At 36.3% G+C, this 20,052-nt stretch overlaps 1 protein-coding gene across 1 annotated transcript in view; it reads right to left on the bottom strand.

Moving 5' to 3' along the window:
* Positions 1 to 20,052, bottom strand: part of mei-41 (meiotic 41) — a 316,521-nt gene that overhangs the window by 204,372 nt on the left and 92,097 nt on the right. The window contains exons 8-11 of the mRNA XM_068345943.1: positions 18,257 to 18,384; positions 12,066 to 12,184; positions 5,157 to 5,346; positions 3,060 to 3,149 (exon numbers count right to left, since the gene is read on the bottom strand). Of these exons, the coding sequence (XP_068202044.1) occupies positions 3,060 to 3,149; positions 5,157 to 5,346; positions 12,066 to 12,184; positions 18,257 to 18,384 (527 nt within the window). The remainder of the gene's footprint in view (positions 1 to 3,059; positions 3,150 to 5,156; positions 5,347 to 12,065; positions 12,185 to 18,256; positions 18,385 to 20,052) is intronic.

The raw sequence follows: 20,052 nt of genomic DNA, 5'->3' as shown, positions 1-20,052 counted from the left end.
CTAAGAAAGAATGAACAAAATGCTAAAATCGGTTTACTCTTACTGCAACGTGACACCGTGAAAATTCTCTCTCTATCGTAACGATAGAGCGCAAGTTGAACGTTCTGAACGTCAACAACTGCAGAGACAAAACAAAACGTTAGTTCAACTTTGAAAACAGTACGAGACTATCAAAGAAATTCTTTCAAAAACATTAAAATAGCATAATATGTTAACAGGTAAAAATGAAATGACGGGCTCAATGTTAATTAACTTCGGTACCAAGAAAAGACCGCCTACTATTAGGAAAGGTCGAATATAAACAAATATAAAAATTAATTTTAATAAGTTTATAATAAAAGGAAGTTAATCGAAGAGGCCTATAAAAGGCGGAGAGATATAAAATAAATCTATAACTTTTGTTAAGCAAAATTAAGAAAGAGAGTCTATACTCTCTTAGACACCAACACTTCCGTCTAAGGGAAGGGTCGGCCATTTAAAAGTGAAAGAGAGTTCATACTCTCTTCGTCACCATAATTAATCAAATTAATTCCAAAAGCTAGCTAAGCTAATGATAAAACTTCCTGAATAGCGAAAGCTAAACTCTAGAGCAAATACATCACCAAATCGTGAGCAAAAACTCCAGAATCAACAGCGTATCCATGTAGGTCTAGCCGGAGGCACGACAGAGGAAAAATTGAGGTGGTGTTGACAAGAAGTACTAGAGTACCTGACCACAGATGGCGCTGTTGTGTACACCCCCACCTGAATAGCGATCGCTGGCGTATCCCGACCGTAGATTTCTGTCGGGCAACAGAGTTGACAGCTACATGATTATCGGGTAAGATTAATATTGAAAAACTTAAGGTAAATATGAGAAAGCTTATGAAAGACTATTGACGATAAACGAAAGAAGATTAGGAGGTTGAAGAAATGAAAAAGTGTGTGTGAAAGTGTCTGCATGAGAAAGTTAGGAGTTAATGTAAGCAAGAGTAAGGTAATGAATGTACAGCTGCCCCTAACCATTGACAAGAGTTACATAATAAGACACCCGTGAATGCTAAAAATAAATGAATATGTGCAAACCCACATAATAGCCGGCCCCATTTTCTGTAGATAGTAAAAAATCCATTATGTATCTTAACCTTGAAATAAAAACCACTTAGAAGCATAGTCTATCTATCTATATACCAAGGCACTTCCCCTCAATTCTTGAGGGTAGCCGACATCAAACAAATGAAAAAAAAAGGACCTTTCCTCTCGTCGCTCCTCCCAGCCTGATGAGGGACTCAACCGAGTTTGGCTGGTATTGCTAGGGTACCACATCCCAACCTCCCCTGTTATCCACCACAGATGAAGCTTCATAACGCTGAATCCCCTACTGTTGCTACCTACGCGGTCATCCAAGGCAACCGGAGGAAGCAGCAGGGCCTACCGGAAATGCGTCACAATCGCTCGCTAATCATGCCTATTTCTAGCACGCCCTCTTGCCTCTCTCACATCTATTCTACTATCACCCAGAGCTTTCCTCACTTAATCCATCCACCCAAACCTTGGTCTTCCTCTTGTACTTCTCCCAACTACTCTTGCATTCATCACCTTCTTTGGCAGACAGCCGTTTTCCATTCTCTCAACATGGCCAAACCACCTCAACACATTCATAACCACTCTAGCTTCTAACTCATTTCTTACAACCGTTTTCGCCTTCACTATTTCGTTCCTAACCCTATCTACTTGAGATACACCAGCCATACTCTTCAGACACTTAATCTCAAACACATTCAATTTCTGTCTCTCCGTCACTTTCATTCCCCACAAATCCAATCCATACGACACAGTTGGTACAATCACTTTCTCATACAGAACTTTCTTTACATTCATGCCCAACCCTCTATTCTTTACCACTCCCTTCACTGCCCCAACACTTTGCATCCTTCATTCACTCACTGACGTATATCTGCTTCCATTCCACCATTTGCTGCAACAACAGACCCCCAAGTACTTAAACCAATCTACTTCCTTAAGTAACTCTCCATTCAACATGATATTCAACCTCGCACCACCTTTCTTTCTCGTATATCTCATAACCTTACTCTTACCCACATTAACTCTCAACTTCCTTCTCTCACATACCCTTCAAAATTCTGTCACTAATCAGCCAAGCTTCTCTTACGAGTCTGCAACCAGTACAGTATCATCCGCAAACAACTGACTTACCTCCCATTCATGATCATTCTTGTCTATCAGTTTCCAGCATAGTAAACTGAAGCATAGTATTCATAACTATATAATAACAAATAAAGGACTGCATTCAGATATATAACAGCAATGCCGGAAGTCTTAAAAAATGATTAATAGTTTAATCAAGTTATGCATATAACATTAAGTCTCCTTAACCAACTTGCAAGCTGTCCTGGATTTTTTTTTAAGTGTGAATAATACACTTTTATATCATTTCTGTCAAGGCACTGTCCTGTACTGTATTGACTGGATGTGTACATAAGACTGATAGGACTATAAAACCAAGGTTGAAGCTGTTGATAAGATGAGAAATGGGAGTATATGCAGAAGTCGTACGAAGGTTAGCATAAGTGAAACGATAGGTTGAAGTACTTTGAGTTGGTTCGGTCATATGGAAAGAATGGAAGACATTAGGCTAGTGAAATAAGCCTTTAATTTAGAAGAGTTAGGAGAGAGGAGGAGAGGAATGCCAAGAGTGCATTAGATAAATGGCTTGAAAGACATTTTGTTAAGGGCCATGATATCTAGGAATGCAAGAGTGCAGGTAAGATAGGGGTAAATAGCACAATACAAATAGGGTGGATTTTATATAATGCTGATGAACTGTCTGTTTTGATATAAGAAGCAAACGTGGTTTGTGGATTTTTTTTTTACAACACAGGGGCTTCATCTAAAAATCAGCAGTTAAAGAATGAAAGTAGCAGTTACTTGTGCAGTGCATTCTTCTCTGGAACAACGCTTTATAGAGGAGACAGCTCTAAGTTAAAAAAAAAAAATAATCTTTATAAAAATCAAATTACCAATGTAATAACAAAAAACAAGTTTCTAATCACACCAACCTGGTATATATTGTCCACCTCCATCAAAATATTTAAAATAGAGTCAGTTGTACTTTGGAGCCACTCATCCGGAAGAAATTGAAGAGGCACCTAAGAAAAAAATTAAAAGTAAATACCAGTAATGTGCAAAGAAAATAAGAAAATAAAACATAAAACATAGGAACATGAGTAAATATTCTTCTATTCCTATTCTTCACATATCTGATCGAGGCCAAATAAAGTATAAGATGAAATTTTTTTATCATATAAAGCAATGCTGACCATGAGTATAAATTTATAATCCACTGAGGAACTTTGTATGTTGTCATCAATAGTGATGGAATCCAATTACAGACTTAATTCCCAAATTAGAGGCCTAGTTTATTCAGTCACTCCCCTGATGGTTGTATATGTGTTGACAGGATCAGGGAAATGTAAGGGTTACACAAAAGAATGACCCGAAGTAATTTCAGAGAGAAAAGCTTTATGAGAGGCTATCAACTCTATAAAAGAACCCTCGCTGACTTGGTGCACTAGCATCACTAGGTACAACTTGGGGACTTAACCTAGGATTTGAATCATAGCAGGTTAGGCTAGGATGGCCACCTATGACAGATAAGTCGTTGACCTTTCGAGTTTGCACAAACAAAGCAAAGTCACTTAAAGGCTTATGAAGCTGATTACAAGTTTGGTAATAGCTGTTGTGGCAATAGCAACCTTACTTCCACAAACATCCAATGGCCTAAACTTCTCTGGTTTTTCCCTTGAATAAAAAAAAATTTCTTCTATAATTAAAATTTTTTATGTGAACAACTACTAACCAAAGATAATCCTTGATAAGAGGAGTTGAGAGGGAGCTACATTCTCCACAGTGGTTATTCTAGTAACACAGGCAATGAGGTTCATTATTGCCAAGAAATATATACTTTAACAACCCTCACAAGAAGACATAGAGAAGTCAGAAGGTGACGTCTCCTTGACTATAATAATTAATATCTTGTTTCTATAGAAATTCTTTAAACACAAAATTTCAATCTGGACCATGAGTAGTGTGCACACTACCACCAATCAATGAGAGAACTGAAAGATAAAGGGATATGGTTCACCCACATGGTAGTGCTGCCGTACACTTCTATATGATCCCAATACTACACTAGAGGCAGGGCAATTACAAGGAAAGAAAACAAGAAATATTTAGTTTTAAGGTAGATGTTAACATTTATCCAGCTTTGAGAAAGAAGCAATATGAACACCAGGGAAGGTTCATAAAAATAATTAGTATTCAATAGCCTACCATATATATAGAAGCAAATTATGACTGATGATGCCAATTTAATTTATATTTGGCAAATCTGCTCAGGGATCCCAAAAATTAGTCAGGATTAGAGAGATTTTAGTGTATTAATACATGGATTTGGTTGAATGAAGTTTGGCCAGTATGCAGTTAATTCTCATAGTCTTGTTTTTCCATCATAAGGCTCGACACTACACAGTATTCTTTTAGTTTTCTTCCAATTGTGACTAGATTGTGGAATGATCTTCTTAATCAGGCAGTTTAATCGCTGGGACTTCAGATGTTTAAACTTGCAGCAAATGTTTCTATAATGAACAGGTTGAAATAAGTCTCTCTTAACAATTTATATATGACAGATCTACTTCAAAGTTGTTACTGGTATCAAGATATTCTATATTCTATACTCATTACTTCTAATATATACGGTAGTTTATTTATTTCCTTATTTCCTTTCCTCACTGGACTATTTTTCCTCTTTGAGCCCTTGGGCTTTTAGCATCTTGCTTTTCCATCCTAGGATTGTAGCTCAGCTAATAATAATAATAATAATAATAATAATAATAATAATAATCAAATAAATTATGGTTCTTTGAAATACTGAAATGAAATGCACTATAACCTAAAACAAAAATTCTACACAATGTTATATGAAATATACTGTTCAGCATAAAAGAATTAAATGTAATGACTTGATTCAGAAATTTAGATGCAAAAGAAGTTTTGAAACTGATTTGAATATCTCAGCATTACACAATGAGAAAAATATCAACACAATACAGTTAATTCATTAGAGGAAAGGCCTAATATTACCGACAGTGCCATACCTTGGTTTGTGATAACTCAACAGAAATTCTAGCAGTAGCTGCAATTATGTGGCAAGCAGCTGCAACTTCAGTTATAGGTAGCATTGAGGGTTGCTCAGACCATAACTTAAGAGATGTATCTACTTTCTGAAGAGCCAATTTCCACCACTTACTAAGGCTTTCAACAGGCACACGTTCTCCAGTTTCATCGCTGTTAGGAAAAAATAAGACCTTTTAAGTATATGAATTCATTACACCAACAAAATCATGAATAAAACTGATATTGACAAAAATAACATTCAAATATTTAAAAGGTAGCAAGAAAGGAATTTTAATAATATAATATATTATTTCAATAGCCACCTAGTAGTTATCAGGCTAATATCATTGAAGCAATTGGTTTCTTAATTTCTAGTTCAACGACAGAATTTTTTTTTCTCTCTCTCTCTCTCCTCCTCTCCCATGTAACACCAAATCATCCAGGAATGATAGATGGCATCACAGGAGGAACATTAACCAGATGCATAGTTATAACCAGTGTTTCATATAATTAAGAGTTATTGTAGGCTTGTATATACTCTGATCTCTGAATATCACTAAAAGTGGGGGGGGGCAGGATATTGACTACCAAGTAACTATAGAAATAAATCTTATTATCGAGATTAAGTTTATCTTAATGATCTTCCTAGGTAGTCATTATACTGAATCCCCCAATCTTTTGGAAGTGAGTATGTGATGGTGAGAGATAAAATATAAAAAATTTTCTAATTAAATCAAACTCAAACCAACCTGATATATTTCATCTTATGAGAAATATCGTTGTTTCAAATAATCCTTTATCATGGAACACTAAAAATATTTAGTATTGCATCAAAACTCCCTACCAAACCACTATGTAGTGTTTACAAACAATACGAGAAAAAAATAAAAAATTTCAAAAGTAATTTGTATATCTTCTAATTATACAAACCTGAGTCCATGAATATAGGGAAATGTCTTCAGCAGAGCCGGAACGGCCGTTGAAATTGTTAACACAGTGGTTAACTGCAACAGCCAGCCAGTGATGTGTGCAGGTAAATAGCCCTACCCAACTGCCTTTCAGACTTTTCACTTTTGACCTTTGGCTCAGGTGATTAAGGTGGGAAGTTTAACTTTATAAGACTCAGGTTTGTATAGCTAGGAAAAATACAGATAACCTTTTAAAAACTGTTGTTTGGTATTATGCGTACACAAACCTTTCATTCTTTAAAATAGGGAAAATAACTTATTGGTGGGAAAGAAGTCCCTATAGAACTGAACAGGTTGGTTCTTTTTCTTCCCTGGAAATGTCTGTCTTCTTGGTCCCATCGTACGGCAGCAAAGAAGATAGGCCTAGCAACCTCCTATCAGACTATCATAAGCAGTAGGTTGGTCAAGGCACCAGCCACCTGTTGAGATACTACCACTAGAGAGTTATTGGGTCTTTTAGACTGGCCAGACAGTACTATATTGGATCCCACTCTCCAGTTATGGCTCATTTTGTCTTTGCCAACACATACACTGAATAGTCCGGCCTATTCTAACCATATTCTCCTCTGTCCTCATACAGTACACCTGACAACACTGAAATTACCAAACAATTCTTCTTTGCTGAAGGGGTTAACTACTGCAATGTAATTTTTCAGTGGCTATCTCCTCCTCCTCCTCCTCCTCCTCCTCCTCCTCCTCCTCCTCCTCCTCCTCCTCCTCCTCCTCCTCCTCCTCCTCCTCCTCCTCCTCCTCCTCCTCCTCCTCCTCCTCCTCCTCCTCCTCCTCCTCCTCCTCCTCCTCCTCCTCCTCCTCCTCCTCCTCCTCCTCCTCCTCCTCCTCCTCCTCCTCCTCCTCCTCCTCCTCCTCCTCCTCCTCCTCCTCCTCCTCCTCCTCCTCCTCCTCCTCCTCCTCCTCCTCCTCCTCCTCCTCCTCCTCCTCCTCCTCCTCCTCCTCCTCCTCCTCCTCCTCCTCCTCCTCCTCCTCCTCCTCCTCCTCCTCCTCCTCCTCCTCCTCCTCCTCCTCCTCCTCCTCCTCCTCCTCCTCCTCCTCCTCCTCCTCCTCCTCCTCCTCCTCCTCCTCCTCCTCCTCCTCTTCTTCTTCTTCTTCTTCTTCCGTAGTTGGAAAAGCAGGATGCTATAAGCCTAGGGGCTCCAACACGGAAAACAGCTCAGTGAGGAAAGGAAACAAGGAAAAAAATATTCTAAGAACAGTAACAACATTAAAATAAATATCTCCTATTTAATTTATAAAAACTTTAACAAAACAAGAGGAAGAGAAATAAGATAGAATAGTGTGCCCGAGTGTACCCTCAAGCAAAAGAACTCTAACCAAAGATAGTGGAAGACCATGGTACAGACGTTATGGCACTACCCCAGACTAGAGAACAATGGTTTGATTTTGGAGAGTCCTTCTCCTAGATGAGCAGCTTACCATAGCTAAAGAGTCTCTTCTACCCTTATCAAGAGTAAAGTAGCCACTAAACAATTACAGTGCAGTACTTAACCCCTGTGGTGAAGAAAAATTTTATGGTAATCTCAGTGTTGTCATGTGCATGAGGACATAAAAGAATATGTAAAGAATAGGCCAGACTATTCGGTGAAAGTGTAGGCAAAGGGAAAAGGAACCGTAACCAGAGAGAAGGATCCAATGTAGTACTGTCTGGCCAGTCAAAGGACCCCATTACTCTCTAGCAGTAGTATCTCAATGGGTGGCTGGTGCCCTGGCCAACCTATTACCTACTATCACTCTTTAGCTATAATAAGCAGTTCTTCTAGGAGGACACTCCAAAATTAAACCATTGTTCTCTGATTTTGGGTAGCGCCAAAGTCTCTGTACAATGGTCTTCCGCTCTCTTTGAGGTAGAGTTCTCTTGCTTGGGGTACACTCGTATATGCTATTCTATCTTATTTCTCTTCTTCTTGTTTTTTACAGTTTTTATATTCTATATGAGAAGGATCTAATTTAATGTTTCTACTTATCTTGAAATATTTTATTTTGATTGTTTATTCTTCTCTCGTACTTTAGTTCATTTATTTCCTTGTTTCCTTTCCTTATTGGGCTACTTTTCCCTGTTGGGCTTATAGCATCTTGCTTTTCCAGCTAGGGTTATAGCCTAGCTTGTAACAATAATAATAATAATAATAATAATAATAATAATAATAATAATAAAGAAGGAAGCGGAAGAGCCAGTCATTCTACCCCTCCTGTCCCAAAAGGGACTAGGCTAGCTAAATAACTACAGAGCTGCTGTTACAGGGTCAAATAGAATAGCTGAAGGATTTGAGGGTAAACTCCCTTAAGAAGACTGAAGGATGTTTGCCATATCCAAACTGCAACATCTGTCTGACTGCAGATACTTTGCAGTCTAATTGGGAATAATACCCAACTTCATAAGTTCTACATTGAGCTGATACCTTGACCCCCTAAAAATTTGTAGCTTACGCCCTAAAGAGTCTCATGAAATTATAAAGAAAAATGTGTTGCAACACCTCTTTTTTGGTTCTGCCAGAGCTAAGGATAAGACAATGACACTTGGGTATGGGATGTCAGGCCCTTTCAGAAACTTTGACCAGAGAAGTACCTCTAACAAGGGTTGCCTTATTACAAGATTAGATATAGAGGAATTTTAAAATTTCTCCCCATATATATAAATTTAAACCTAAAGGAGGTCTTTGAGTTACGAACGAGATTCGTTCTTACATGCAACGTAAGTCAGATTTTATATTCATAACATATACATATATACATACATATAAGCAAACACACATATATGCTGTATAAGTATAATATACTTTTTAAAAAAAAGAGGAAATAATCCCTCGCCATTTAAAATTACTATACCCTATACATACAAACAACAGGGTACCTGTACCCTATGCAGTAGTGTACCTACACTTATACAATAAGTAATACATTTAACAATTCCTTACCTTTATTCCTGTAGTTGGCCTGCACACTTCCATCAGAAGTCTCCTCTCCCTCATGCTTTCAAGCCAATAGAGTACTCATACATTCTTCCAACATTTACGAGAACCCTGCCTTGCAAATAGAGGTAGTAGAGATGTTGGAGTATATCATGCTCAAAAAATTCTATCAGAGGAAAACTTCGGCTTTCAGTTGATCTGAAGGATGCATATATTTTGTACCTCCCTTCTTCCGCTACGGTTCAATGTATCAATTCCGGGTCTCTGGCCTCCGAACTGGGTAATGCTTCTCAGTTGTTCATTCACATGTTCCCCTTGGTAGTAACTTGGGGCCACTAAAAGGGATACAACAGTGGATACCTCTCGAGAGGGTAATCCTAGCCTCCGTGTGGCAGTACCTAAAAGATCGAGTTTGACTTTTTTCTTTCGTCATGATCTGTGAATTGTAATAATTGAGGAAAAGTAAAATCTCTTACCCAAGCAGAGGTTGAAGCATTTGGGCATGCTGGTAACACCACGATTTGATCAGTTAAGACACTTGACCATGATATGGGAATTATGATAATTTAAGAAAAATAAAATCTCTTACCCAGCCTGAACCATTTGGGTATGCTGGTAAGAGCGAGGTTCAATCAGTTAGACATTTGACCATGTACTAATCTTCTTGGATAGACCAGGCCCTACCATCCTATTCACCCTAATGATAGAAAGATAAGAGATTGCTGGACTCATCTTCTTCTATCCTGTATGGTATCAGGTAGATGGACATTTCCAAGGATGAAAAAGAACCTACCAGTTTGGTTCTAGGGGGACTTCTTAGCCACGAAGCTAAGAACTCTATCTATATGACGAGGGTTTATATTTGCATAGAAGCAAATTGAAAATATTTTGAGTAATTTGTATGGTATTTTTCTTAACTATACAAATCAGAGTTCTTTACATTATACTTTCCTCTTCAACCACCCCTCTCAGTCCTAAGACAAAAGGCCATAAGTGAAGAGACATTGACAGGTAAGGTTGCTCAACTGCATTAAAATTATTCAATGGCTGTCTAGCTCAGGCAAAAACATATTCCTTACCTAAAGCATCAGTTTTGTATAACTAAAAAATATAAAAATTACTTTAAAAATTGCTGGTATTTCACATTTTTTCTACTTGTAAAATGTTTACCCCTATGGGAACCATCTAGCCATTTGGCAGTTAATGGCAACTACCTAGTCGATTATTCAGTTCTTGAAGTCGAAACCCGGTCATTAGTCTTGTGATATCACTAATTAGTGTGTGAAGGAGGGAGGATATGTACAATTGTTTTGCTATTATTTACCTTGAGTTCATTTTGGCAAACTAATGATGAAAATTTAGTCATTTCTCTGAATAAATATTAATCACCTTGTTGGCTTATTTATTCATATCTAAATAAATCCAGAATAAGATGAAGACTATAAATTTCTTAACTAGAAGCCACTACAAATAAAAAGTTTCAAGCAAATTCCACTTTTATTCTCCTTGAAATAATACAGCCGACTGTGATTCAAGCCCATCAATCTTTTTCTTAACCTATGACTTGTGATGTGTGTCACACACTTTATTGAGACACCAGCACCCACTAGTGGCTGTCTATGTAAAGTGTGCTTGTATTATAAATAAACTAATACTAGACTCAGGCATTGTTTAGGAATTATCCTCTTTGACCATAGCGCATGAATGCTCATCGTTTTCACATACTGTATATAAGTCTGATCTTATAAGAGTAATCATGAACATTAGGTTAATATATTTAGGATATTGTGCTTTAATTCTATCAGTCTCCTCCCCAACTATAATCCTTATTCATCTACATACGAAAGTGACTATGCTGTCTGTGACCGACAATTGGGCGGGGCTTCCCCTTCTTACCACCTGATACTAACCAACCATTTTATTCTTGCTTCTATTAGCCACTTTTTTATTACCAACTCGACCTATTACACCCTATGTTCATGAAAACCCTCTAGCAAAAAAACTATCTATAACCAGATAAAGACACACCTGTTATTCTGTACTCTGATACCCTTAAATCTTATTTCTCTTCCTCTTGTTTCTTCAAGTTTTTATAGTTTATATATGAAAGATCTGTTTTAATGTTGTTACTATTCTTAAAACATTTTATTTCAATCGTTAATAATTTTTCTTGTAGTTTAATTATTTCCTTATTTCCTCTTCTCAATGGGCTATTTTCCCTGTTGGAACCCTTGGCCTTATAGCATCCTGCTTTTTCAACAAGGGTTATAGCTTAGCCAGTAATAATAGCACACAAGGAACCACGTGGGACACAAAGGGATCGGGGACACAAAGGGTCGCACTGGGTTAGAGAGAGAGCGTCGGTGTGTTAACGCCGACGCGACCAGAAACTTACTGAGGAGCGAGACTTGAGAAAGCATGCTCTCTGACCCCGCCAGAGATTACCCCGCATAGAGAACGGGAATAGGGTAAACTACACAAAATTCTGGTCGGATGGGAGGAGAGCCCAGATACTCCTAAGAAAGTAATTCGAGGTAAGTACTCCATGTTGGAACAAATTTCCAGTTTCTTAACTAGAGGGCGGAAAGCAGGTGGCTTTGATGATTTTAGCATGATGACTAAAAGGTAAAATTTAAAGAAATAATTATTTAGTAGTTCACACCAACCAATATATTGCAATCATATAAAAACTAAAACATTATTTTTATGAATTTAAAGAATCCCCTTCGTAAAATTAGTTGGCCTCAGCACGTATGATGTACACAAGAAAAATAGATACTAATATAATGTAAAACAGTAACAGAATAATAATGTACAGTACTAGACTCTCCAATTGATACTATTTGAAAATGAAAATGTCAAGAGTAATCATCACCAAGTGCATATATCCATCAAAAACTACCAAAATTATAAAAAGGAACAATTCAAATATACAAGCTTTCCAATTAAAAGAAGTATTAAATAAAAGAAAACAACAATGAAATTTAAAAAAACATACGTTTCTGAAAGCTTTCTCTTCCTTGAAGTAGAACTAGATGTACCAGGAACAACACTGTCAGTAGGAAGAGCTTCCAGGAGATCTAGTTTCACCAATTTCTTTAGTATTATACCTGCAACCTGTTTGAATAGGTTCAGAGATCAATCACAGTTATTAGAAATTGTTTTCATTAACTAACCCAAAGCATAATTTTTCTAATACAACATAGTATATTAGCTGACAGTTAATTATATAGAAACCATGCATCTCTAATCCTAATCCACAAGTTTTATGTATTATAAGTGCAAGTAAATATAAATTAGTAATGGTCATACTGCTATCATAATGGTTGAAAAATTGTGCGCAAGAGTTAGTAAAAAAAAAAAATCTTAATTTTATATACAATTGTTTAACAATAAAAAGATGGTTTAAATAACCCTGATCTGCATGTATGGCACTAAGTAGACCATATAATTATCATCATAGCATTATCAGCAATTCTAACCAAACCACTGAGTCACGAAATTCAATTATAGTACAGCCCATAAAAGATTATACAAACAGTATATGAGAGGTGGGGATATTAATATTGCCTTTATATTTTAATGTACTGTACTAGTTATATTATTATTACAGTACAATACATTCATTACATTACATTTATATTTCTTAAGTGAATATTTACAAGTTTAAATAAAACATCCTAAGAGTATACATAACTTACTATCAACAGAATTCCTCAGATCAAAATGGCCAGTATAGCCTACCTACTGTATATGCCAGTACCCTGACAGATGATTCAACTACACACTGTAAATCTACTGATACCATTATAAAAAATATATGTGCTGAAAATTCAATCAACTGACGCCACTGAAATGGAAGCACATGGCAAAATTCTTAAAATGCCACCATTTCAACACCATTTAGCAGAGTAGGCTGTTATAATGTCAAATGTCAAGTAAAGAGAACGTAGACTTAAAAGGGCTAAGAGGTTTTTTTAATTCTTCCCTATCTTATAATTCCTTTTAATTTGTGTTATATACATCTTTTTACAGTTCACTTCAATCTAGTTTATTTCTTATACCCTTATTCCTTTTCTTATTCATTATTATCCTTATTCCCTTTCATTTCCTACTATATCCTAAATCCATTAATTTTACCAACTTTACCTACAAAATATGACTTATAAACCTTTGAATGAGTTTATTAGGGTCAATTATCAAATCAGACCAAAGTCAAACAGTTGGGACTCTCCTATCTCTTTTTCTTATAAATGCGCTTAGTTTAATTTTTGTACTGCCTCCCATAATACCTCTCAAACAAAAACATCACGAACTTGAGTGATTAGTAATGATTCATGCTTACAGATCCTTTCCCTGCAAGGACAAACCATAATTTTACTGTGTGGATATAACACGTCTCTTTAATTCAAATCTTCAATTTCATCCTTAACACCACTCTACAGTTTCTAAAGGATTGATTTTAAATACAAGTTTAGATACAAGGAAGGAAATCTATATTCATCATCCCCCTTGAATTGTAATTCAAACCTCTTACAATTATATTAACAAGGTTTGCAGTAGACAAGCAGCTTTCATACCACCAAAGTTTTTAATAAAAACCTACTGATCAGAGTTACTACCCTCTTCCCATCACCTTACTTATTCAATTTTCATTTGCATTTTCCTATCTGCACCAACTGGACTTCTTTAGTTTTACTACAATTGACAGATTCCAATTAAAGGAGAGAAGCTTCCCTCAGTATTGAGGGAAGTGTTTCTGAAAGGAGGATAGGATTAGCCAATCATATAGGTACAGGTATTCGTCGACTTATGACGGAGATAGGGACCAAAAGAAGAGTCGTAAGTCGATTTTGATGTATGTCGAACTGAAAAAGTGAAGTTTCCGTAGATTTATTATGATTCATCATGATTCGACAATCATCTAAGTCACATTTTATCAATATTTTCTTACTGTATATCATTTAATTTTCTTGTTTAGTAGGATATCATATTCTCTATTTTAGCATTTATGTATTCTATTTTTCAATATTTTGTTTACCTTTGGTTATGATCAGCTGATCTGAAAGTCTCGCCACCGTATCAAAAGATTGTGCACATACGAGTGGCGCATTTTCTTACATATAATTTCTTAATTTATTCGAAATCTCTTCACGAGGAATATTACATAAACACCAATATGTTACAAGATATCACAGTTTTCACACACTTTGTTTATAGCTATTATCATTAGCTATCAGGCGAATAAGTTGTCACTCTTTCTCTGTGCGAATGTGTGTGGTTGTGACAATGTGTGCGTGGGCCCTAAGGGTAGTTCATTTTTAAAGCTTCATACAGTATTTAATTTTGTATTAATTATTAAGCCTTCATATTTCATTTGTCATTTTTGTGGTATATGTAACCATGTTTGTATTCTATTTTTCAGTTTCTTGAGCATTTCAATAATCAACAATTACTTTCAGTAGGCATCAGTTGATCTCAAGGCCACACTCCCATATCGCGATTATGCGCACATGCAGTACGAATAACACGGAGTTGTTTATATAATCTCCTTAACTTATTCGAAACCTCTTCATAATGATTACATCAGCACCAATATGTTATAGCGTATCACAGTTTCCATATAGTTTTCTCTCTCTCTCTCTCTCTCTCTCTCTCTCTCTCTCTCTCTCTCTCTCTCTCTCCGTATTATTTTGATTATTGATTCACCGTTAAATCTTCAAATTTTTTTAAGACATTATCAGAAATTCTTTGTATCATTACTCAATGATTCGATAATGGGAATAAGATTACTCAGTAATACACCGAAAGGGAATCATTCAGTTTGCCAGTGCAATGATGCTCTGTCAATATGCTGAATTGTTAGATTTTGTGGAAATCTCCACTATAATGGAATTATAATGTCACCAATAGGTTTACAACACGTCACTTTATCAGAGTAAAGACACGTGACCTATAACAGAGTTCGGTGATCGCTCACCACAATTTACGAAAGTCATAGTACTCTTAAAAAGGTCATTAATCTCACCGTATAAACCACACACTTCTACATATTTTTCATACAGGGATTAGAACATGACGTCACAGGGCGTGATGTGAACTCAACAAAGAATGATTTGCAAATTATGTAAAACCCCTTTTCTTTTTTCTTGCAAGAAATGAAAGAAAATACTACTTACCAAGAAAATGTATTTAAATTTTATGATGTAAAAGGAAATATATTATTTCTAAGAAAATATTTGTCCTATTAGTGTACTTTCTTTAAATATTGATCAATTATCAGAGATGAAATAAAACTAGCGTAGAGTCATATTTATGCTGAGAAGTACTCATAACTACCGATACACATACAAAATGCTTTGTATCATTATTTGATATTTCAATAATGGGAATACTAATACTAATGGTTAGCGTTTTGGAAGGAAATCACTCTATTGCCCGCTAGCTTTCCGCCAGTGACGTCACCAGACATGATAAGAACTCGACAGATATTAAAACTTTTCTTAATGTGCTTTTTACTGAAAATGGATACTGTATATTAACAATAAAGGAAAATACTAACTTACCAAGATAAAACAGTTAAATTTTATACAAAAAAAAAAAAAATTATTTCCAAGGAAAATTTTTCCAATTAGTGTACTATTTTAGACATACTTGTTACGTCATTACAGTGAAAAAAATCATTGTAAAGTTGAACAGTCATACGTCGCATACGTCGAGAGTCAGCAACTACCTGTACCTTAAAACACGGATCTTGTTGGCATAAGCCCAAGCCGAGATGAGTGTGAACACTCAAATAAACACTTGGGGGCCAAGTGACAGTCTGAAGCACAGGTAGACCTTAGCCACCCCAAAGGATGAAATGGAGGAACTGCCTGGAAGACCAATAGACTAGTATCTGAATGTATGCATCACTCACATCCAGAAAGAGCAAAAAGATGTTTTTTCCTAATGACAGCTCACTATCCTTCTTCATCACGACAGGGGAGGAAGATGAAGAAGGTTCAGAAGCTTAATTACCAGAGGGAAAGAAGAAAGGTCAAGAAGATTTCTTCGACTGAAGAAGTCCCCAACGGAGAAGAGTGTCGCTTTGACTTCTTTTTCTCCACTTGCCATGCTCAAGCCACTGTGAGGATGGCCTAAGCAGTCATGACCTCTACAAGTAAAGTACAAGGAATAGGGCTCCAAGGAACTCCTATCAAGAAAATGCCGCACTTGCAAAGCCATAAGTCTGGGCAGGACAGCATGCCCGTATGTGGTTTCTCCATTTTAGATCATACAACAATATGCAAAGACAAAGAATGCATACAACCAAGTTTGTCACATCGAGAGTTTGTCCATACTACTCGGTGGCTGAGGTCAAAAGGGCTCCTCAGCTGGAAAGGGGCAGGGCTTCCCCGCTACCTGCCAGTAACTACCAACATCTCGCTATAAATTTCAACAGCCGAGTTTCCAGCTTCCCTAAACTCACACTAGTATTAAAGAACGAGGGTTTGTATTCGTGTAGGAACAAACATTCTTTAGTGTTCATACTGATGCTAGGCACACTATAAGAATATCCCCATAATATAAAAAGTAACCCTCATCAAATAATAAATATGTGCTAATCAGTAACCAATGAATTATTTGGCTTGGCAACTTGTTTCTTTCCCTCTACTGCCTACCTGTTAAATGCTCTTCATGATTTATTTTTTTCTAAAATGCTTTCTTTAAAAAACAATGATAGTATGGAACAAGAACAAAACTTCCTCCTTTCTTAATATTTTAATTTTCCTCCATCCTGGATTAAATAAGAGCAAATGTGTGCAAGATTCCAATGAAATTAAAATAAGAAGCAATAGAGTAAATAGTACTTCATACTGCTTTAAAAACTGCAAGAAATGCCTCATCAAAGCTTTGTGTTGTTAATTTTTCTTTATGATTAAATTGAAAAATGTTGCTCCTTATAATTACCATGATGAGGTAGTTTAAAGAGACCATTGAGTCATATACATTGATTCTCCTGGGGCTCAATCTAAGAATTTGTTCAAGAATGAAAGATGAAATCTGAAGCAAAGTTACAGAAGTTGGACAGTTGCATAGAAAAGAATTCAAAGAGAACAGATAAAAAGTGCAAAGCCAAAAGTGTAGCAACTGGGAGCCTAAGAAGTGCTGTAAAGAACCTAAAGGGGGAAAACCGGAATGCTAATACTGTATATGGGGGTATAGGAAGAAAAACACAATGTCCTGAAAAAATTCATTGAGCTTCGTAGGGCAATGGAGAATGTGTATACGAAATATTTTGTCATAATTCCTCTTACTTTCATAGTTACAGGGTGTCATGGGTAGATACAATACTTTTAAAAGGATATGTTATAAAAGACAAAAATATCTATTCCCAAAGTGTGAGCAGCAAGATCCAACTACCGTATTGTTTAGTCAAACCTGTCATTACTTCACTGTCGTCAGCATTTTGAAAGTAAACCAGCCTCAACAAAGAGCACCTGCAGCGATAAGGGGACTCCTGTTTTGATCAAGATGTCATCGTCTTAATTAGTGGAGTCAGCATATTTTGAGAAACTGAGCCTGAGGGAAATCCTTGTTTATGAAATATGTCATCATAGAAGAACACGTGCTACCCTTTTGTTACGACTTAACACGTGGTCCACATTGCATCAGAAATTTCTTCTAGAAGCTTCCATGGCGTGATTGAAGTGGGCGTTTTTGAGGAAGCTAATAGAGATGCAGAACTGTTAAAAAAAAATACCTTCTATGGAAATAACCACGGCCTACTGTAATTAACTCCACTCATGCATGGGTATATAAACTTCAAGAAGAGATTGTCCAGATGAGATAGGACAGGACATAGGACAAGAGAGGAACTATGTCCAAAGCAGATGAGAGCCAAGTCCTGACGTGATAAGAAGCAGAGAAGACCAGAAGCCTGACAGAGTTCGTTTCCAACCTTCCCATCAGCCTATCTCCAAAATCCTGTTATGGCTGAGAAGAGAAAAATTGAAGCAGCCAGCCCTCCCTGCTTGTGACAAGAAGTAGCCCTCAAAGTCCTGTCATTAAAAAACGACATTAGCCGGCCTGCCCCCCTTAAGTGCTGCCTGTCGTATGATGTGAATGGCAATGTGGAAAGTACTTAACTATGGGAGTCATGCTTTCTTTGAAATTCAATGAAAGAAAGAGAAATTCTATTCTTACCTCAGGAATCATTAAATAATCATTCAAGCAGAACTCTAAAGCTGAGATTAATCCTTTGCATTGTAAATTTTCATTGGGTAAATCCATCACTACACTGCAACACTCCAACACAGCCTTTCTTAATAGCCCTGTATAAATACAAATAAGAAGCATATAAGTTTTAATATAGCAAAGGCAAGATAATAATTTACATTCATTTACCAACTTACAACAGCTTTACTTTCTAAAATAGTTACTACCTAAGCATGAATTACTATCAGAAAAAAAAAAATTCCAAAATGCAAAAACTATATTCAGAGACAAAGCAAAACTACATTAGATATTTAAGTGGCAGAATAATAAAAGAGATAAAAATCAAGTTATTTTTATATATTCACATGCATAAAATAAAACCAAACATTTACAGTTGAAACAAAAAAATCTTTTGTTTTACCAAAATCTGATTACTAATGTTGTCCACTTTGTTTCTCACAAAATGTTTCAAGACAACAGATCTCTGAATTAAAAGGAAAACAGCTATATCCAGGTGATGTACCTGAAAACAGATTGCCTGGTTCCAAGCTATCAATCAGGTTCAATCTTCTTTTTCTGTATTACCATTAACATACTTTTCCCCAACTATCACGGATAGTGTAGCAAGGTCTCACATATTGTCTCTTTGCTTTAATACCAATCTGTTCTACTTCATATATTTTAATTTTTCCACATTACTTCTCCTTCTATTCACTTAACACTGACTAATGAACTGAACAGTAGAACTGAGAATTTGTTGTTTTGGTCTTTCCATTCAATGGTAATGCTTTACTGCCAAATATTTACTAGCATTTGATTGTAGGTCTTAATAAAATTTAGGATTAAGTATATCTTCCCACTTTGTATCAGCTAATTGTTAAAAATTTGCAATAATGTTCCTCGCCACAAAGTTCTTAGGATCATCTCTCCCAAAATAATATAATTTTCCCCAGACAAGCTACAACCATAAATGGAAATACAGAATGCTACAAGTCCAGGGGCTCAAACAAGGAAAGGACCTCAATGTGGAAAGAAAGCAGAGAAGTAAAGAAAAAACTGTAAAAGAAAAAATACAGTGAAAAACATATTAAGATCAATAACAATGCTACATCAATAAGTCATATATAAACTATGAAATGAGATAAGACAACTGATGTAACAGCGAATATAATACCAAATTAGAAATATTATTCCATAATCTGATCACAATTTGAATACAATTTCTAGACTACTGTGATGTATTGAGCCTTACAGTGGAGAAGGCAAGACTTGTTAGAATTAACTGAATACATGGTGCTATGGACTAGATGGTACAGTCTGGGAACACCTAAATGGAAAGAATGGTCAGAATTGTGAAAAATCTTAAGGAACATGCATAAAAACCAACTGAACAAGAGTGACAAGAGATTAATGTACATATAAGGGATAAGGAATTTGATATACAAGTTTTTGAGTTGGATTGGATTTATGAATTTGGGCCACAAGGCCCAATACTGGGCCCTAAGAAGGCAATCGCACCCATATGCAAATTGGAAGAAACCCTGCAGTTGCACTCTGAAGTAAAAGTTGTGAGGCTGGACAGCAAGATGTAAAACGGGAGCTCAAACACAGGTATAGAAGAAGGCCAAAAAGAGAGGGAAGCTGGGGCTGATAAGATGGTGCAAAGATCTTTCAGTAACAGCAAGTTTTTGTCCAACATGTTAGGATGAAAACCACCAACTGAAGACCAAACAGAGGATTAATATTCAAAACCTGGTGGAATGAAAGAATTTAAATATTTCCTA

Source organism: Palaemon carinicauda, chromosome 22 (genome assembly GCF_036898095.1).
Source record: "Palaemon carinicauda isolate YSFRI2023 chromosome 22, ASM3689809v2, whole genome shotgun sequence".
In the NCBI taxonomy this organism is placed as follows: Eukaryota; Metazoa; Arthropoda; class Malacostraca; order Decapoda; family Palaemonidae; genus Palaemon; species Palaemon carinicauda.
The sequence above is the reverse complement of the archived record's forward strand: the minus strand, read 5'-3'. Positions and strand labels throughout refer to the sequence as shown.